The sequence below is a fragment of the Nyctereutes procyonoides genome, unplaced genomic scaffold (genome assembly GCF_905146905.1).
Source record: "Nyctereutes procyonoides isolate TBG_1078 unplaced genomic scaffold, NYPRO_anot_genome, whole genome shotgun sequence".
Lineage (NCBI taxonomy): Eukaryota > Metazoa > Chordata > Mammalia > Carnivora > Canidae > Nyctereutes > Nyctereutes procyonoides.
Window position 1 is genome coordinate 27,622,501 of NW_026575160.1, and position 22,500 is coordinate 27,645,000.

Below are 22,500 nucleotides of genomic sequence, written 5' to 3' on the forward strand. Positions count from 1 at the left end.
TTGACTCACTTCAGGACAGTTGCAGAAGTTTTCCTCTCTCTTTTCAGAATGGTAACTTTCTGTCCATTGACCCGTTACTTCTTCGCACACAGGCCAATCAATACATCAGGTTTGTGCCTAATTCACCTAACAAGAAAAATAAATAAGGGCAAATGAGACCCTTACTGGGTGCATCACTGTGGGGAATCTTAGATCTGTCAGTATAGTAAACACCAAGAAAGAAAAAGAAATCTCCCAAAGTGGACTTCGTTCCCTTCCTTTACTTTTAAGGACTTTAGTTGATAGACTATAGTTTTTGCTAGGACACCCATTCAGAACCAGCTGTTTCTTCCATTTTGTGACTGTAGAACGTATCACATCTTCTTAGACCCTACCAGACTTTTATTCGCCTTCTCACCAGAAGATATCTGAGGTAAGCTGTCCTTCCCCTCCTTTACCGCATATCTAAATTGTTGTCCCTCATTAGGATATTTGCATATCTAGTGGAAAATATTTTCTTAAGCTTAAGGTTGGACTGACTGAGGTATATATGTTTCAGAAATCTATCCATATATTTTCAAATATGATGCTGGTCTTACGTGTTTAAATATTGATAAAGTAGCATAATCTCCAAAAAAAAAATTTCTTACGTACTCAATTTAATCTCTACCCATCTTTGTCAGTGAATTCTTAACAGTGGTTTAGAGAAGCCAAGAAATGCATTGAGACTGTAAAAAAAAAGTGATAAAAGAGGAGCAAAGGAGATGTGTCACTTGAAATGAGTTGTTTAAAATGGAGAAGTTTGGGATCCCTGGGTGGTGCAGTGGTTTGGCGCCTGCCTTTGAACCAGGGCGCGATCCTGGAGACCCGGGATCGAGTCCCACGTCGAGCTCCCGGTGCATGGAGCCTGCTTCTCCCTCTGCCTCTCTCTATCTGTGTGGCTATCATAAATAAAAATAAAATGGAGAGGTTTTACATTTTTAAAATCACTAATTTCCAAACAAGGCAAGTGAAGCTTCCTACATATAACATATAACTGATATTTGTTGTAAGGAAAACTAATTTTCTGTTTATAAAAATTATTTAAATGTTTTAGTAGTGTCAGACATTCCTCTTGAGATGAGCTTATGTGTGTGGATTTAGAGATGATAGTATTGGCTTCTTTGTGGTGTTAGAAATCCCTCAGAAGTGCACCTGTGTTTTCCTACATATATAATTAATTTTGATTTGTGCTTTCCTACATATCTTATGGAAGAGAGTGTTCAATTAGTTATGTGTGAGTTGGCTTGTCTTTCTACCTATCATTGTAAAACTTGCAGAACATCTCATATATGTGATACATAGGATTTTAGGTGGAGGAGGATGCGTTGGTTATTTTTATGTCATCAACTTTTCATTATAAGGGAAATACAAACCGTTTTTTAAATTTTTTTTTAAATTCATGGGAGACACACAGAGAGAGGCAGAGACATAGGCAGAGAGAGAAGCAGGCTCCCTGCGGGGAGCCCGATGTGGAACTCAATCCCGGGACCCCAGGATCACGCCCTGAGCCAAAGGCAAACGCTCAACCACTGAGCCACCCAGTCGTCCCCAAACCATTTTAAAAGTAAAAAATTACCTATCCGTAGTAAAAGGGCTAATGAACTCTAAAATGCAAAGACGGTACAATACTTGCTTAAATTTGCTTAGACACGAAATCAGTCACAGTTGCAACATGCTATAGAGTCATATAACTTAAGTAAGCTGGAATCTAACTGTAAACTTGCAGTGTGTTATGACAGGCCTCCATCCGTAGAACTTCTTAAAAAGTGCATTTGTTATGAGTCATGTATAACAAGTGCTTTTCCTTGTAGATCTAGAGATAATTAAGTGAAAGCTCTCCATATGCTAAAAAGTGATACAGGGCTTACATGAGAGAAGATTGGCAAGTTTTTATCATGTGATTGACTTTATAGAAGGTATAGATCTATGTGTATGTATTTGGTTATCTACATATATGTACTATCTGTCCACCAATATGTAGTATCTGTATATCTGGATTGGCAGCCTTTTTAAAGGTTAGCTTTTCTGTCTCACCTGTCTCTTCATTTTGATTTGATTTCCCATTATTTGAAGATAGGATGAGATAAATAATTGATGGAAGAAAAGGCATCTTTGTGATAGATTAATTTTAAGACTGCCTGTTCTAACCATTCTATTTGTTTATAAAGGCACAAACAATTAAGTTAACTAGTCACTCAATTTTTAAAGAACTAAACACTTGGGCAACCCCGTTGGGTAAATTAATTTTGTAGCACGCACTTCAGAATGCCTTTTATTATGATAATTCACATGCAGTAACTTACAGGTATGTCAGTGTGTTCTAAAAAAAATCTAGAAATACTTGTGAAAATCACTGAGTTTTTCGCTGTCATACTGTGATTCTTTTTCTTCGTGTTGCAAAACTAGTTCTAGTCAATCCATATTCTGAGATACCAACATGGGATAGAAAAGACAAAGTTATTTCTTAGCATAAAATATGAAGTTTTATTTGTTTGAGACAGGGGAGATTTATCCACCCTGCATTTCTTTTATTCTTTTTCTCTCCGCACTTCTTTTTCATTATCAATTTCCCCTTTCTTCATAACGTGAAGTGCCAGGAAAGTTTGAACTGTGTAGAAATGACTATTAAAATGGTGAACCATGACTATTAATCTTTTTCTGTTTTCCAAGACACGTTGTCCCATGGATTTGTTCTGAAGGAGTATTTATATAAACACTTGCTTTTATTTACAGTAAAAATAGATTGTTTTTTTTCTAGGAAAGAAAGGGATTGCTTTTTCAGAGGTTGCAAACTTGCCAAGTGGACACGTTGTTTGATTACACGCGGGTCAGTACAAGCAGTGCCTTCCCCCGGCACAGCTGTGGCCTGCCGAGCCTCTACCGCGGGCTCTCCTCCCCCCCCCCCCGCCCCCGGGTTCTCCTGCTCACCTGCCCTGCCTCTCCACTAGGACTCTCTCCCCGGCTCTCTCTCTCTCTCTCTCTGTATTTCTCTTGCCCCTCCTTTCTCCTCTATGTCTTTCCCTCCCACCTTGTTTGCTTTTCCTTTTGATTCTGTAATTCTCAGAACCTTGAGAAAAAAGAAAATGTTAAGCAAAATACTTTTTTTTTCCAGTTTAATGAATAACCTTTGAATAATCTTCAGATTTCCAGCCTCCCTCATATAAACCTAGTTAGCTTGAAATAAGAAAATGTTTAAAGAAGAAGGATACTGGGGTACCTGGGTGGCTCAGTAGGTTAGGCATCTGCCTGCCTTTGGTTCGGGTCGTGATCCCAGGGTCGATCCCTGGGATCGAGATCCGTATTGGGCTCCCCGCTCCATGGGAAGCCTGCTTCTCCTTCTCCCTCTGCCTACTGCTCCCCCTGCTTGTGCTCTCTCTCTCTGTCAAATAAATATATAAAATATTTTTAAAAAGAAAGAAAAGGACTCTTGGCTTATGATTCCTTCTTTGAGAGGACCTGTCTAGGTAGCTATTTTCTGGAGATATATATATATATATATATATATATATATATATATATACACACACACACACACACACACACACACACAGAGATGGATATATCTGGATATACATTGATATGTATATGAACATTGATGTATGTATTGATATTGTATGTATGTATTGATATGTATATGTATATTCATTGATATATATACACACACACATATATATCTCCTATATGAGTTGTTACACATACTCGTGAAGTAATATGTATGACTATTTGTATTTTTCTAATACTTCCATATTTTGTATATATCCATAAAATTCTGAAGATGGTGATTGCGTTTTATGCTTAAGTACTTTCTACATGTGCTCTCTTTACTGGGTTTGATAGCAGATACTTATATGCATATCTTTCTAATTGTTTAATCTTTACTATTTATTTTAATCGTACTTCTAAACCATTCCAAAAGGCTTTATGTTGATAGCCCCATGACATTGGCGAGATTGTCAGTTATGAAGTATTGAGAACGTGGACATGTAATTGTTTATTTTTAGCCACCCTAGTCAAAGCTCCATCTTAGCACAATACATAGAGGTAAGGAACGTAAAGGTATATAATCTGTTGAAAACGGATGCCTCTGGAGGGCCAGCGTCTTTCATATTATTATCAAATAGGTAAGCAGTATGACAAATATTATATACAAATTGTCAGTCTTCATTTCTAAAGAATTTTTAGAGATCCCGTGTAGCTGTGCCATAGGTGAGCAGACATTTGGTTATGACCCCCCGCTCGCTTTCTCTCGTTGTCGCTGTCCAGGTGCCCGTGTCAGTGGCCATGATGACTCCCCAGGTGATCACCCCTCAGCAAATGCAGCAGATCCTTCAGCAGCAAGTCCTGTCTCCTCAGCAGCTCCAAGCCCTCCTTCAGCAGCAGCAGGCAGTCATGCTGCAGCAGGTAATGTGGGTTACCTGCTTTGGTGTTCTAGCATGGCACAGAAGGCGTGCATCTGTGTCCACAGGGCCATGGGCGTATTTGACAGTCCTTCTCCACTTGAGAGGACAGCTGGTCAGCATGCAAGAACATGAATGTAGCATTGTAACTGCAGAACCACGTAAGAAAATTTAGATCCCTTAGTCCTTTTAAATTCATCAAAGTCTAGAATGAAAGCGGAGAGAGGTGTAGCTTCGCCATGGAATAAATATCTAAGTGTTCATATGCTTATTACTACATTTGATTTGTAGGCATGCCCACAAAAGTGCAAAGGGACTTCTAGATAATTCTTGCTTTTGAAACTCCTCACCACTTCAGTATTCCTCTTTGCTCCCTTAAGTATAAAATTTGAACTGGCCATTTGGTTGCAGTAGGGAAAGTAGCATCCTCCGGTTTCCTTTCCAAAATATATTCAGTGTTTAGACATAGAAAATAATCTACTTTATTAAAAAAAAATTAAGCTGTTAAACCACTAATCCATGTAAGCTTTCTCCTTTAACTAACAAAACTCATGTTCCTAATATGTGCCTTATTGGAGCCTCTAGTGGACTCAGACTTTATGTTGTAGACTTACTTATCATAGAGGAAGGACTGTGCTTTCCCGGAATTCTTGTCGATTTAATTACTTTGCTCTCATCTGTGGATGATGACCACAGGCTAGTTGCTTAGATTTGTCAGTCTGACATTCTTCTGTACATCTGATGGATGAAACATGCTCCCCAATCAAGCTCAAACCACCGGATTTTTCTATAGCTGTCTTATTTGGGCCTCATAAATGGTAGAGTAGCACCTAGTTTCATATCCTGTTGGGATTTCAGATGCAGTCATTTAGGGTATCCATGTGGTTCAGGCCCTTTAGAATACAGGTTCTCTGTGCCGTTTTGTTTTGGAGTTTTTGGATAGTGGATTGGAAAATTTCAGAGCTGCCTTGGAAAACAAAAAACAAAACAAAACAAAACAAAACAACCCAAGTGTATGTAGACTTGTCTCCTGGAGTTCACCACAGATTTTTTTTTTTTTTTTGGTTGTTCTTGGGAGGTGAATCTTAATGGCTGCTCTACCATATGCCAGTCTAGAAGAGTTTAGGAGATTTATAATACATGCAACTTTTGCCTTTATTTATTAAAGTCAAAATGGTTTATTCAGCAACAACTACAAGAGTTTTACAAGAAACAGCAAGAGCAGTTACATCTTCAGCTTTTGCAGCAGCAGCAACAGCAGCAGCAGCAGCAGCAGCAACAGCAGCAGCAGCAGCAGCAGCAGCAACAGCAGCAGCAGCAGCAGCCCCAGCAGCCGCCGCCGCCGCCGCACCCCGGCAAGCAGGCGAAAGAGGTAGGAGCGCTGGGCAGGGGGCGCCTCAGCGCCAGGCGGGGAAGGGGCGCCGCGAGGTCAGGGCCGCCTGACACCTCCCCTAGCACCAGGCTCTCGCCCTCAAAGATGCCCGATGGTCCTTTTTCACCCAGCTTACTAACAGTGACAGTAGAACTCTCCTGCTCTCCTTTTTTGTAGCATGGGACTTGAGAGTTACAATCCAATGCTGCTGTCTGTCGCCTAATGTTCACTAATGAATCACAGTGTACAAAGAGCGAGCTCTGTGGTGGACAAAGTACTGATTATCTTGTATTCACCGAGAATCTAAGTTGGTGAGGGAACCTTATTTTTCTCAGTGGTGCAGCTCAGAGAACGTGCATGCAATTGTCGCCCGTGGTTGGGGGTTGGGGGTTGTTGGGGGGGGGTGGGGGAGCGGGGTGGGGATTCGGGGGAGAAACCGGTGGAACACAGATTTCAAAGTCACGGGCCCCTGATTAATGAACTGCTACTGTAGGTTTGGAGTGGCGAGTAGAAAGTTACAGTTTGATATGCTCATAAATCAAACTGACAGGCCGGCTTCTCGGGCCTAGCTCGCACTTGTCAGCAAACTGCATCAAATATAAACATAATACAAACAAAACATGTTGAAGTAGTTAAATTGATCAGCAGGTATCAGAGCCGTTGTCTTCAAGCTGCCCATTATGCAAACGTACAGGAAACAGTTTTGACCTCCTGAGGCTTTGTTTCTGTTTGGATTTGTGAATAGAATTTCAGACAGCCATCAACTACAGAATAGAAATTGCTCCCTTATTTCTCCGGAGGCTTTGGGCAATCCACATGACTTGCTCCATTATGCAGTCTGTTTTCCAGTGAGCGCATCAGAAGTTTCTCTTTTCCCCAAACTAAAAAGGAAAGGTCTTCCCCAGCAGCTTGTCTTTCTCTGAAGTGTGACTGCCTTCTCATACCCTCCCGAGTCCAAAGAACCCTGGTTTGTCTTGTAATGCCTCACAAAGTTGGAAGTTATACTTTTCCTTATTATGAGGGCCCTTTTTCTTGCCCGGAACATAATTTGGCCTTTAATGTATTCCAACAAGAGAGGAGAGGAAGAGAGAGAGCTAACAGGCCTGTCCTCTGAAGGCTACATCCCAGTTTACTAATAGATCGCTGGAGATTGTATTCATGGGCCTCTGCAGGCCAAACTCCCTCAGTCGGAAAAAAAAAAAAAAAAAAAAAAAGAAAGAAAAGAAGGTTGTTGGAGTTGACAGTTTCTATAAAGTGTGATTTTTTTTAGTGTAGATAAACTTATTATCATCTGCAATAAGCCAAGTTTTCTTGTTTCGTTTTTTTTTTTTTTTAAGTCCAAACTTTTGCAACATACTGTTTCTAGGCCTCGTTCCGTACTCTTTTCATGCAAGTTCCTTGGTTCTCTGCTGCTGTGTAATATTTGAAAGAAAGGCAACTGAAAATCTAGAACTTGCTCACATTCTGCTTTTGAACCTTGACCATGGGATGACCATTCAGAAACTCACCGGGGCAATGAAAGCAGTGTGCATTTCTCTGTGTGAGAGCTGTTTGTGCAGACCATGTGTTCCCCGCCGTTCACCGGGCCGGGTTTTCTGCACCAGCAGCAGCAGCAGCAGCAGTTGGCAGCGCAGCAGCTTGTCTTCCAGCAGCAGCTCCTCCAGATGCAACAACTCCAGCAGCAGCAGCATCTGCTCAGCCTTCAGCGTCAGGGACTCATCTCCATCCCACCTGGCCAGGCGGCACTTCCTGTCCAATCGCTGCCTCAAGGTACATACGAAACGTGGTGCACACTTCATTCCTCATATTGCACTTTCTACCATTTCATGGCCTGTCTGCCTTATGCCTTGAGAAATTTTGCTTTTATGACCTTCAGGTTTATTATTAAAACACAATCGTTAATGTGGTTGCATGGCCCATTTTCCTGAGACTCAGAAATTTTGCTACGCGCTGCTTTTAGCTGTGTAGTAAAACCGCTTTCAAGTGTTTTGTTAGATATTAAATGTGTATATATTAGTCTTATGGAAGAAAATGATTTATAAGGGCAACACGATTTAAGCACTATTGAATATACACTGTAGACCTGTAGAGAATTCGATTAGTGGGAAAGCTAATAACACTCCGCTTAAACAAAAGTGAGCTGATGGGAGTTTTGGTGGAGAACTGATTAAAAAAAAAAAAGAAGTTCTTAATCTTCACACGGAAACTCTCACTTGTAAGAAAAGAGTCTTTATGTATTAATACAAAGCGTATTCCAAGTTATGCTTTGTAAGACCCCATCATATACCGTGGGACCATGTATTGATCTTATTTCTCTAAAATAATAATGCCTATGCATATATTGTAATTCATAGCTTCAAATAGCTGTCAGCTGTATTCTTATTTTTCTGATGAGAAAACTTTGGATGTACTCTGATAATACGATACTATGATACACTATAAATCATACAATTGTACATATTCATCATTTGACTCTTAACTTTTGAGACATGGAAGTATTCTTAGTTTAAAAAATGACAGCGGTAAACAAAATGACTCTTTGTGTGGTAAATTCTTGGTACAGGTGAGAGTCAAATCAGTAAACGTCATAAAAGCACATTCTAATTTCATTTGGATTTTGTTGGAACAAATTTTAATCCAAATGGACTTTAATTACATTTGTTACAAAGGGGCTCACATGGTGGTAGTAGTATTTTTTTGTTATTTTTTCTGACTCAACAGGATATACTGAAGAAAGTCGGTTGCCTAGGTGGCTCAGTCGGTTAGCATCTGAGTCATGATTTCAGCTCAGGCCATGACCTCAGGGTTGTGAGTTCGAGCCCCACGTTGGGCTCAGTTCTGGATGTGGAATCTGCTTGAGGTTCTCTCCCTTTGCCTCTCCACCCACTCGTGCTCTATCTCTTTCTCTTTCAAATAAATTTTTTTTTTTAAAAGACAATCAAGAATAATTGAATAGGAAAGAATAAATATTTTTCCCAGAGTCTTTTCCTTCCCTCTACTTCAGATCTTCTAATTCACCTGACTGAATCACTCTTAGGAAATCAAGAAAGATAAAGTTTAAATAGTGAAAGAAAAAGAAGGCAATAAAACCACTTTTCTGCACCATTCCAAAGAGAATTGGAATAAACCATAGTGTCACCATGCCCATGAATGTTCTACTCATAAACTGTTGTTCTCTGAAAAAATAAATGCAACTTGAGGACAAATGAAGAATAAACTTTTTAAAAAACTGTGTATAAATTAATTCAATGTAAACATGGATTTCTTTGGTAGAAACTACACTAAAACAGAAGCAATAAATGTATCTCATTGAGTTTTTTCAATTAAATTTATATAAATTCTATATTTAGGATCTAATCATATAAGAATCTCATCAGTAGAGAGAAGCAGGATCTTATTTGAATAAAACCATTGAAACAAACACTTCAAGAAAGTTTAAAATAGGTGTTCACAAAGGCAAAATATAATTTAAGTGCAATATATTTGTTAAAACTATTTTCTTCCAAAACAAGCATACAGATATCTTGCCAAACAAGGAAAATTTATTATGATATAACCATTTTTATAGTTTTCAAATGAAAATTTTCTTATTTCTGAACTTTTTAAAATAAAATTATCTTTTTTTTCCTTTTTTTCTGTTTGTACTGTCCATAAAATATATGAGAAATTAAATACACAAGATAGAGAACATCAAGGAAAAGGAAATAAATCTGAAAACACATCGGGGTTTGAGCAGAATATTTATATTTTAAATAAAAAACATGAAAGTCATCATTGTGTTTTTACTGTTTAGAGGAAGAAGTGTGAAAAGTACCACTATAGAGAATCACCAGCCAAATATAGGCAGAATGTGTCAGATAAGCCAGCTGTAGTAAAGGAACATAATTTCATAGGGTGGTGCTGGAATCCTAAAATTGGACTGGAAGAAAGTAAAAAAGTAATTGTTAGATAAGGTAAGCCTGGAATTATTTTTGCCTTAGCCCCTGATTATCTCAGATGAAAATAATTTAAATATTTTAAACGTTTTTACCATCAGTTTCCCAGTTTACTTTGTACCAAGTTTTTGATTGGTTGATTGATTAGCCATGAATAATAACCATATGAAAACCAAGTAGGATTTATACACAATGATGATCTCATTGGGTCTTTAAAAATATGCCATATTTGAAGTATTTATCCCCATGATTTAATACAGTCTCCTCAGGCTACTTTTTAAAGTTCCAGCTTCTTTCAGCCTTATATAAAATAAGTGTATGAAAATGAGACAGAAGTAACAAAATTATAATAATTTTGATAAGAGTAGAAGATTTATAGACATTTTTCTCTGTGTTGCAAAATGATGTAATCTATCATGCCATCCTTTAAAGTAAATTATTTTAAACATTAAGCATTTAAAGTCATCATGAATATTACTATAATACTGGGTTTTAATAGAAGAGATGCAATGAAATTACCATCTCCAAATGCACGTATGAGGTGACTGTAGGTATACAGAAGTCAAATACAAAAGGATGGATTTGTAAATCAATATCAAATAAAATACTGATTATGAGGCTATTTGCTCCATGGATAGTACAGTTTATGTGTCAGCTAGTAATTACTTCGTGACACATTTTCATGACCCAGTACCACTGTCTACAGGTAATAGGAAATTATTGTGCATGCACTTCAAACTTTGATATGATTTTGACATGAGATAGAAGTCAGCGTATTCCAATACGCACTATACTCACAGGCTTCCTATGACTACAGCGACTAAAAAATACCTGGTAAAAACTTTATTTCCTTCTAACCATCTACATGTTTTTGAATTTATGAAAGTGGTTTAAAATGTAATGCTTTTGTGACCAATTTGAAAGACCAAACAAGGACTGCGAGGCTATCTAGCCAGCACAAGTTTGAACTTAGGCCTTCTAGAACTAGATGAGTTTGGAATGAGACAACTGTTGAGTAATAAATAAAATTAAATTGTTTTTAGGTAAAATATAACATCCTGAGGTAGGAATGTGCTCAAGTTTGTCTTCCGACGAATATGCGGCCAAGATCAGCTATTTGGCCTTGACTCATTCTCTGCTTATGGGAATCAAAATAGCCAAATGTCTACTTCAGTATCACTTCTGGCATCCCGATTTTTTGCCTCATCTGTGATCATGTATTTGCAGAGATTGCCATTATATATAATCAGGATAACAAACAATGCATGCCATGTAGAATTACTGTTAGCATTTTAGTATTCCCTTTTAAATACCAGTCAATCTCCAATTTGCAACTTGGAAGGAAACTCTCCTTTGGGTTTTTAATTTTTTTATTTTTTAAAAGATTTTATTCATTTGTGAGAAACACAGAGAGGGAGCAGAGACATAGGTAGAGAGAGAAGCAGGCTCCCTGTAGGGAGCCTGATGCGGGACTCAGTCCCAGGACACCAGGATCACAAGCTGAGTCAAAGGCAGACGCTCAATCACTGAGCCACCCAGGCATCTCTCCTTTGGGGTTTTATATATGAAAACTCCCATCAGTAAGGTAAAATTTAAATGTATATTTATTATTGCAGGAATAAAATTTTGCAAAGTTAACCATGAATGCTGTTAATATTATGTATAAAAACTAACTTACGAGCCTGGGTGTCTCAGTTGGTTAAGCATTGGAATCTTGATTTCGGCTTAGGCCATGATCTAAGCATCATGAGATCGAATCCTGTAATGGGTTCTGCCCTAGACATGGAACCTGCTTAAGGTTCTCTCTCTCCCTCTCCCTCTGCCCACCTCATGCTCCCTCTCTAAAAGCAAAACAAAACACAAAAACTAACTTACAAAAAATTAAGTACATAGGGAAATATTAAGTGTGTTAAGTTAGTTTTTGAGAAAATGTAAATAAGATAGAAAGGTGGGGATTAAATTATATCCTAATTCTATTGTCGCAGAATTGTTTGGTGTACCAGCACACATACACGAAAAGGAATTTATCTCCATTTAGGCCGTAAGTCTTTATAAAGTTGTTTGTCACTTCTTTATCTTGAGGGAAGACTCCAAAGCAGAATGTCAGCTTTGCCACATTAAAGTTTCATGATGAGGAAAACTCAGAAAATTACTTTTTTTTTAAAAATAAAATATCAAATTTTAAAAATGCAGCCTATAAAAATTTTAATAGTAAAATCATAGTAGGAATTTTTATATGTATTTCAGATGTATTCTAGTATCCCAGAAGTTCCTTCTTTAGTGGAGATGTTTGCCTTTGGTCTCAATTTTAGTCAATTAGCTGTTGTATTCCTTCTAACTCAGCATTTGGGCAAAATATGTATTAGGTCCACCTCTCATTAAACATACATTTTATATATGTTTAAAGACGGGCACTGTACCTACAGGTTAAAGTAGACCTCCAGTCAAATATAAATCAATAAAATGTTAGGTTTGGCAGATTTTAAATGAACACATAGATCTCTGAAGGGTAGCCTAGAAACCAGAATAATGGTTGCCTCTGGAGAGGAGAACAAGGGAGTGAGAGGGTGAGGGTGGGTAGGGAAATTTAATTTTGCAATGTACACCCTTCTCTATGATTCAGTTATTTGGCCATGTGTAATATACTAGTGCTTTTTAATGTGAAATTTAAGATGAAAAGTGAAAATTATGTGATAATAGTTCAATAATTCTTGTGATTAAATATCAAATTGTTTTCATAAAATATATGAATGATACAAATACTTCTACCAAAATTTGATTTTATTACTTTTAGTTATAAGTAACCCTAGAAAATAAGCAGAGTACAAATAAGATAATTTTTTTAAAAATCACAGTAGACTTTACATCATAATGTATAAAAATTATTTAATATTAAAAATTAATTAGTAGACATAGAAAATGAAAGGACATTGAGAGAATCTTTCATTTTGGGGTGTGAAAAGCTGTGACTGTAATTTTTACCAATAAGGAAAGCCACTGGAATTTTTAAAACCTATATGCCCCAAGGATGTATAATCTAGATGTGAATTACCAAATTTTAATTAATTCTTAGCACATCACTTGTCACCCAGTAGTTACTCCACAAATTCTCAATCCAGGATTAAGGAATTATTATTTAATTGCTTTACCTGTGGTATTACATGCAAATTGATTAGGAATTCATCCTTGTATTCATTCAACTCCTAGGAAAACAAACCTTTTAATGCTTATTTGTAGTATGGGCAGTGAACAAAAGTAAGCCCAAGTCATCATCCCAAAGCCATCACCCATCCTCATTTCTTGATTTTTTTTTAAAGTCATGGAATTTTAAAATTGCATAATCACACAACATCTTGGCACTAGTATTATATGCCATGTATCCTTGAAATAAGCTATTAAGAAATTGAATCATCCTTACTAAAGATTTTAAGTTGCCTATTATTCTATGATGGTCTAGTCCACTGATTCCCAGATTATGTTTGCCAGCATGTTCCCGTCAGTTGTATAACTTGTTATCCTTGGAGCTTTCATTCACTGGAGGTGCTCTTACAGGCACTGGGGGCAACACAGTCACCAAAACACAGAAACCCCTGCCACTGAAAAACTTTTATTATAAATTAAGTAAAACATATAGTGATAAGTGCTAAGGAAAAAAACCTTAAAAGTCAGTGTAGGAAAAAAAGGAAGAGACTGTAGGAAATGGGACGGGTTGAACTTGTAGACAGGGTGGCCAGGGACAGAGTCCTGGAAAGAGGTTATGTGAACAAATGACCTAAAGATGTGAGAAGCCCTGCCACGCATTAGCTCTAGAGCTACTCAACTTTTCTGTTCCTCAGTGTCCTCATCTCTAGAATGGGGATAATAATAGAATCTGAGGTCATGGATTAGCACTGAAGCATGGAGAAGAGTGACTGGTATATCAGAAGCACCGGTAAGTTTCTAAAAAAAAACAGAGATGAAGAGTGAGTTGGGGTCAGAGAGGCTGTATAAACAGAAACTTAGTCTAGAAGCAAACTAATTTTAGAAAAAAAAAAAATCTGTGAAGTTTATAAATAGGCAGCCTGCAGTTCAAGGGAGGGACTGGAGATCACTTGATGAATTCTAAGCCTACACCCAGTATTTAAAACTGAAATAAATTAGTGTAATTGTAAAAAGGGTTTTGCACTTGTTTTTCTTTTTATCCTCAAACAGATTTGTAAAATGCTGAGTTAAACAAGAGACTTAAGTTTTCTTTTTGTGATTGGTTTTTGGGTTTTGTTCCTAGGCATCTTGGAACTGATGTACATGTTAACATTAGTCATGAGTCTCCCAAGGTAGAGACCAAAGACCTCTTAGATCTCTTAGATTAGGAGTGTTTAGAAGAGCACTGTTGCACAGAACACAGTTTAGGCAATACTGAGCATATTATATTATTGCCTGAAAAACAAGTTAATTCTTGTAAATCACCAAAAATTCAAAATTCACAAACTTTCAGAATCCTACAAAATTGATTGGCTCATTGTTTCATATGCATAGTTTTGTATCCATAGAAAAGAACTAAGCAAATTGTAGATGTGAAAACTTTGTTTCATGAGCAATGAAGTAGTTTGCTTTTAAAAATATTCCTCCCAAATGATCTGCACATTGGAATCATCTGTGGGGCTCCAGAAAGAGACTGATACCCATGTCCTACCTCCAGAAATTGTGATTTAATTGGTTTGGGCTATGGTCAGGTCAGCAGAAGTTTCCAAATGCCCCCAAATGAGTCTAATACGCAGACACTTTTGGGAACCACTTCTACTAACGGGAATCTCTCTTTGACATCATCTCTTCTCCGCCCCATATCTGTGATCTTTAAAAACCATTTTCTTTGTTGTTTAATTAAGGATCCTTATTTGGATAGCGAACCAGGTTATTTATTTATCAAGTGTTTATGCGCTTAGTATTTGTTGCCATATCATTGTAAAGTCATGGTGATACCACTAATTTGCAACACAAATGAGTGTTATAAGAGAAGTCTGCTTTTAAAAGGTAAGTAGATACTTAGGTTAACTGAATTGTTAATAAAATTCAAAAACTAAATTATTAATAACATCTTTAACTGGTATAGTGTCTAAAATGCATCTAAGAGTCTTTAGCCAAGATGTAAAGTTTTATTAGCTACTCAATCTGCTAGTATCAACTAGTGCCGTTTCTAATTCTTTAGACATTGGCCTTATAGGATGGCAGTGCTCACAGATAACATGCCACAAGTACATCAAGAGCCACAGTACTTCCATGTGAATACCTAAATACCTTCAAGAACTATGTGAATCTGTTATAATCAATTAAATCACCTACTGTTTATTAAGCACATAACCAGGCACTGCTCTTAGCACTGGGGATAGATGGGCAAAATAAGAAATCCCTGCTCTAACCAGCCTGAGTTTACAGTGTAGTAGAGGGAGACTGATGACAAGTAAAACAAACAAATAAATACTATGGTTTCAGAGACTGATTAATGATTTAAGGATAAATAAAGTAGGGCGAGGTGATAGAGAATGTTAGAAGGCAAGGTGGGGAAGGGGTGATAATGTGGCCAAAGAGCTCTCAGAGGAGGTGACCCTTAAGTCGTCTGAGGGAAGGCAGGGAGGAAACCTTGAGAAGATCTGTGACAAAGTCACCAATGCTGTGGGAACAGCCAGAGCAAAAGCTGGCAAGGGAGCAAATATTTCATGCATCTAAGATGCAGAAGAAAACTAGTATAAGAGAGAGAAATGTAGAGAGCGAGCATTAGATGACATCACAGAGGCAGGCGAGACCCAGATAATAAATGCTAGTGCTTCACAAGCCACAGTAGGGTTTTTTGTTGTTGTTTGTTCCTTTTTCTTATAGTTTTTTTTCCCCCCGAAATGTTCTGGAAAGCATTGGATACTTTGTCTGGAAAGCCCCATGGCCTAATTTAGATTTAAAGGGATAAATTTGGGCTGATATAGGAAGAGTGGTAAATTATAGCAAGGCAAGGAGAAAGCAGGAAGACAGGAAAGGAGAAAAGGAGAGCCATCGTCCAGGCAAGAGTTGATGCTGGGGCAGAGAGGCAGTCAGATGGTGAGGGCTCCCATGCAGAAGAAGAGCAGATGCTGTCTCAGAAAAGGATTTGCTAATGGAGCTTTGCTGTTAGGATACGTAACTCATACAGACAGGTAATCAGAAAGTTACAGTGAGAAAAGTTTCGGAATCCTGGGTTAAAGATAGAGTTAAAGCAATAATTAATGATCTTTATATAGAAATTATTTCCTATGTAATGGAGAAAATACCTTACTTTTATTAAGCCATTCTCTTCTCTCCAGAAAAAAAAAAAAAAGTCGTTTTTAATGACTGGAAATCTGAGTTAGCCTGCCTTTTTTTCAGTCTTAGGCTGTTTGAAAATCTTCAGGAGAGAGAATCACCAAAATGATAGCTTTCAGTAAAACTATCTGTAAGAAATTGTGATAGGCATAGCAATTTAAGGTTACCACTGTGATGAATAATTTGACCAGAAGTTATGTTTGGAGCAGTGAGAATTCTTCTGTCACTTTGGGCTACTTACCTCTCTGTCTGGATTGATGATTTTTGGTAGGGGTGAGAAGGCTCACTCTCCTCATCATCACGTCCTGTTCTCCCCTAGTCTCCCCTGCCTGTTCCATCCTGTCGGCTCCCACACATCTCTTGATTGATCTGTATCACTTATAGCATCTGATGGAGACATGTGCTGGATTTTGGAGGTGGGGGTAGTTTGATTAGCACTTTTATCCTTACATTAGATGTTGCAGATGAACGTGGTAATAAAGAGCCTAGATTTTGGAGCCACAGCACATTAGGTTTGAATTCTGTCCAACTAGCTATGAACGTAGCGATTTGGTAACATCTTTCATCTTTCTAAACCTCCATGCCATGCCCTCATCTGTAAAATGTAATGATTCCTAACATCAGGTGACATTAATTGAGATTATGAATGTAAAGCACCAGACTCTAGCAGATGCTGAGTAAGTGATAGCAATCACAATTACAAACTGCATTTGCCCTTGTATGTCTTTATTCAGTATTTTTCGTATTTTTAATATGATATCTTAAGAGCAAAGGCATTCAAACCAAACTGCCTGGATTTAAATCAAAGCTCTAGCACAGAGAAGTTTTATGACCTTGGATACATATTTGAGCCTCTCTTTCTCTCTCACTTTGTTTCCTTATCCATGAACTGGTTAAAATATAGTTATCAACTCCTTTGGATTTAGTGAGGATTAAGAAGTATAGGGTGTAGAAAGAATACATGAAGGCATAGCACTTGGCACATATAAGTACAATTTTATAAGTCAGCTACTGTGAACAATAACCCCTTAATTCCTTATTTCAAAATTACAGTTAAAAGCTAAAGCGTTGTGCCTTGATTTTGTTTTCTTCCTTCTTAAATCTGGTAAATTTGCACGATCTGAATCAGGGTGTTGTTTAAAATGCATGGTTCATTCATTCTATCAGTCATAAAATGAGGTTTCCATATTATCTGCTTAATTGATCCATGTAGGTAATCATATTGGCTTATTTAGCACCTCCAAGCGAAACTCAATTATTTTGTTTGCCTGTCTGAGAAAGAGCAAACTAACTTTGTCAAAGTTTATTGTCAAATATATTTTCCTTCTGAGTTGAATGTTCTGGTTTTCCCTGACATTTTTGTTTATCCTCCTTCTTCTTTTCATTTCTTTTGATATGTCTCATTTCCAAATCTATTTCTTTTTCAGTTCCTCACTGATAAAAACTTAACACCAGCAATAAGAAAAAGCTGCTGCTAAAAGTTGAATAGTTTAACTTCCAAGTAGAACTTGCTGGTTTTTTTCCATTAATCCTTGATATTATTTCCAATATGATCACACCCTACCATTCCTAAATTGATAGTCGTTAGCGAATAACTGATTATTCACGAGAAAGGCAATGGTGCTGATGGTGTAAAGTGATTTATTGTTGTATATTAATTATGCTGGTAGCATCACTTTTGTTGTTGGCATTAATCCAGTAATAACACTAAGCTCATTATATGAACTTTACCTCGTTATATTAGTGGGGCTTTCTTTCATTTTATAGCTGGCTTAAGTCCTGCTGAGATTCAGCAGTTATGGAAAGAAGTGACTGGAGTTCACAGTATGGAAGACAATGGCATTAAACATGGAGGGCTAGACCTCACTACTAACAATTCCTCCTCGACTACCTCCTCCACCACTTCCAAAGCATCACCACCAATAACCCATCATTCCATAGTGAATGGACAGTCTTCAGTCCTAAGTGCAAGGCGAGACAGGTAAAGCTCATGAGATTTATTCTATATTTATATGTCACCAACTTTTACTTCCACCATTCATAAAACTAGGATAATGATTTGTACTTATCAGGGTCAGAATGTATAGAACAAATTAAATAGAAACCTTTTGATTATTTATCTTAAATATTATTTTCATTTCAGAAGGCAGTTCAAATACCAGAATTGTGATGAATTTGGTGGGGAATGTGCCCGAAGAAAGTTATTTTTTTAATATGTGCATGTGGAATTAATGTGTCAACATATTTTTATGGCTAATATGTTGTGATGAACCAGATTGCTGAAATGAGAACATTTTACCATTTCTTAAACTTACGAACCCTCTTTGAATGATTAAAGATGCATCCATATCCCCCTTAGTATATGCTTAAAAACATGTGCTTGATATATGTTTAAGAACACGTCCATAGATCCAAGAATCAATATGCGTAAAGACATAAACACAGGTGTAGTAAACCAGAAGATAGAATATCTGGTTTGCCTTTTTATTGGTGTAGCATGATGGAATTTATAAAAATATAAAATAAACTTACGGCAGTGATTGAATAGTATAAACTGAATAAATTTTACTCAAAATTCACAAAGAAAAATTATTCGATTTCAGTTACCCACATTGAGTACATTATGTTAGATAATTTTCAACTTCCTGTTTTATTTTAGTTGTGTAAAAACTGCCCTAGTAAAAGGAGCACCCGGGTACTTTTTGTCCATTTACTTCCATTTATTCAAGCATAAAGCCATCTAATCAGGTTCCCTTAATCTACATAAAACACATAAGCTAAAACATTGCTTTCCATGAAAAATATCTTTAAAGAGATGAAACATAAGTGCAAGATTCCTTAACAGAGTGACTTAGGCTCCTGTGGTATACAGCACTGAATACGACAAATTTGAATATAGTAGACTGGAAGTATTCTGTGATGTAATATGAATATCCACCTGACAGCAACAAATTCTTACTCGTAAACATTTTTTATAGAACCATATATTTAATTACAGTACAGTTAAAATAGGATGCTCTAATTTGGTGGTGTTTCTGGTCTTCATTTGAGTGTCATGGAAATTTTTTCTTGTTAGTTTTCATTATTATAAAATGGTATGCTTCCGAATGCTTTCATGCTGTTGTTTTAATTGAGATTAATTTGATGATTATATATTGAAGAAGTTGGTTGATTTTTCTAGGATCTCTCTGTCTGACATAAAACTCACTTGTCAAAAGTCTTTGATGATTATAGAAGGATATAGCTAATGAATACTGTTCCAAAATAGAATTTTTTTAAATCAGCTGTAACTAGTGGAAATATATATGGTTCATACATAAATATTAAACAATTTAAATGGTCCTAACGGTCCACATCTTCTTGAAAAACAGCATTTCAAAAATCTTATGGTGGCTGTCCTATTACCTTCTTAAAAACACAGGTTTATTTCATTTGACCACATATGAATATATATTTTTTATTTAGAAGTAAATGTTACATTAAGGTCATATGGCAAGATTAGCATATGATATTATACAGTCCTCTTAGTTTTTCATCCTTTATTAACAGTCATCTTTGGCTCTATTTCTCCTCTAATTGGAACATCATCTAGCCTTGGCAGTTGAACTATTCAATAGAACGATTAAATTTTTCTGACTGCTCTGAGCTGAATTGACCTGTTTTGACCTGTTTGTCACTGATCGTAACCTGACAGGCGCTAGCAGCCTGCAACGATTATGGCTTTTTGAGATGAATCTGACGCCGTGTTCTTTTGCTACAGCTCGTCACACGAGGAGACTGGGGCTTCTCACACTCTGTATGGCCATGGAGTTTGCAAATGGCCAGGCTGTGAAAGCATTTGTGAAGATTTTGGACAATTTTTAAAGTAGGTTTCTTACCTTTTTTTAGGGAAGGGGGTGGATTATGTGGGAGTTTTAGGCATATTTTGTAAATTAATGACACAAAGCTCAAAGGAAGAAGGTCCATCATGAGGCACACTCCGTGTTTTCTGTGTGTCCCAACAAGTGCATGACTGAAGACAGGCCAAGAAGGTGACTTCATCTTTACCTCTTCACCAAGATATTTTAGAAATCATTCATTAGAGGTTTTTGAATGAATGAAAAATAGTAGCCTACAGTAGTAGTGTCATTAATCATTGGGAGACGTGTGCAGGATTCACTTAAATTTCAAGTTTTTAATAAAAAAATTAAGTGAAATTACGTGAAGAGTCATAGACTACATATAATTTTAAACAGACATATTTTACAGGTTTATTTTTTGATCACAAGCTTGATATTCCTTCCTTTAAATAATGATGCTCGACATATATATATTTAACAAGAAGGAAGAAATGAAAGTTGAAAGTAGCTAAAATTTTAAGAAATAATTATATTTCATCTACATTGTTTCTTGTTGCCCTCAGAATCACAGAGCAACCTTTCATGGCTGTGTATTTGTGTGATACATTACGTGGCTTCTCTAGCTTAAAAATCAAAATTTTGTGGATCCTTAATTCCTTCATACCATGATATATATATATATATATATATATATATATATATATATATTAATTTTAAGAGGTTCCTTTTCAAATGAGAATATGCATCTTTTTTGAGACATTTTCCACGCATAATTCTGCTATACAAGAGATCTAAACAGAGAGCTACAGATAGGTTTATGGAGATGAGTAACTTCACAGGCTGAGACTCTTATGTTGTCATGGAGCAGCTAACAGGGTGAATGAACTGTTTCATGCTTCATCAACAATTAAGTTAATTAGCTCATTTGAAATTGCACTGCTTTGTTGCCAGGATGTTGGCAGAAACATCAAAAAGATGTGTTTACAAATGGTAGACTACAGGGTATAGAGTAAAAGCACCTTAACAACAAGGCACAAGTACTTGGCATCCTCATAACTTTATAACGGAATTACAGTAAGATTTCCACAAGGATTTTTTTTTTAACTTTTTCTCATTTCTGACCAATTAAAAGAAAATTTGCTTACTATATTGCTTTGGCTTTTGTAAATGGCCTTAAATAAAAATTTGCACTGGCTGTTATACCAGAACAGCAGTGAACTACCATTTTGTTGGTTATGAAACTGATTCAACTGTTCTAGGCAAAGAGAGCATTTCAAATGATAAGTAACTTTGCTGAAGTGTTCCTCTCTAAGGAAATAACATTTGTTAAAGACAAAAATATAGGGACATGGATTTTTAACAGCTAATTTCATATTTCTTCCTTTGAATATATTCATCCTTATCAATATGTTATATCATTCTTTACCATTAAGATTATTAAGAGGACTATTGCTACCATATCTTAAATACGGTCATTGAAGCCCTAGAACTAGCCCAATCACCATCTCATTGCTCCAAGTTGTTCTCCCTGACAAAATTATGAATAAGTTTTAAGAAAATGTACATATTTTCCCTTGAGTGTCCTTTCCTTTGTAGCACATGGAAAGGGACACTTTTATTCATCTCAAATGTTTATATAAATGTTTATTCCTAACAAGCAGATGAATATGAACCTTCATTTTTCCCTCCATGGTTCCTTTTGACATTCATGTTAATATTTTTAAAAACTAAAAGAAATTATAGGGGGGGCAGGGATGAAAGAAAGAAAGAAAGAAAGAAAGAAAGAAAGAAAGAAAGAAAGAAAGAAAGAGAAAGAGAAATTACAATTAAAAAAGCATTTCCTTTCAATTACATACCAACTTTGATTCCAAAGGCTATTTTTCCAACCCATTAACTTTATAGAGATGACAGGACAAGTGACAGTAGATTGTAAGGTCTTTCTTTTAGTCCATTTTTGTTATGATATGCTTTAGATTCTCTTACTCAGAGATCTGTAATAAATTCTGTTGATAGAGGTAATAGGTAATGCCAGTGTACAGTACTGCAAAAAAAAAGGTATTTATTAGATACATTCCCATACTGGCATTGTTTTTTCTTAAAGTGGGAAATTAAGAAAGAAATAATATATTTTATTAGGTTATCAAGTTCAGTTATTCAGAAAAAGTTTAGTGTCTGTGCGGAAAGTGAAATGAAGAAGACATCACCACCACTAATGTGAATTTTCTTGGAAAGAAGATTTTGCTTTTCCTTTGTAATAATGGGGAGAATTGAGTCTTAGGGGAAAGGAATGTTGTCAGACGAGTCAAAAAGCTGTAAGAGGGTTTTTAGCTCCCAGTTTTCTTATTTACTCTCCTCCAGAAACGTTATATCAAGTGCTTATTATAAAAACTTTTCTGAGAAAATATCGTGGCATTTTTATTTCTGAAATGCACTAGAAATAAATGTATAGCTTGAGCTTGACTTCGGTATCAGACAATGTATCCATCGGTTTGAAATAAAAGAAATCCATTCATTATTACTATTTAGCCTACATATGTTGAGTAACAAAGGAGAGTAGAAAAATAATTTAGAGTCCCAGATCCCCTTTCTCTTGTCATATGCCCAAACAAACTAGTAGAAGCCCTGTGTTT

General features: G+C 36.5%; 1 protein-coding gene across 10 annotated transcripts in view; it reads left to right on the forward strand.

Annotated features, from left to right (window-relative positions):
- Positions 1-22,500, forward strand: part of FOXP2 (forkhead box P2) — a 560,309-nt gene that overhangs the window by 491,027 nt on the left and 46,782 nt on the right. For 5 of the 10 annotated variants that reach the window (XM_055314791.1, XM_055314793.1, XM_055314790.1 and 2 more), the window contains 5 exons: positions 4,285-4,422; positions 5,605-5,790; positions 7,395-7,560; positions 17,799-18,012; positions 19,792-19,896. In XM_055314791.1, the coding sequence (XP_055170766.1) occupies positions 4,285-4,422; positions 5,605-5,790; positions 7,395-7,560; positions 17,799-18,012; positions 19,792-19,896 (809 nt within the window). The remainder of the gene's footprint in view (positions 1-4,284; positions 4,423-5,604; positions 5,791-7,394; positions 7,561-17,798; positions 18,013-19,791; positions 19,897-22,500) is intronic. The other 5 variants (XM_055314795.1, XM_055314798.1, XM_055314796.1 and 2 more) reach the window with 3 other exon arrangements.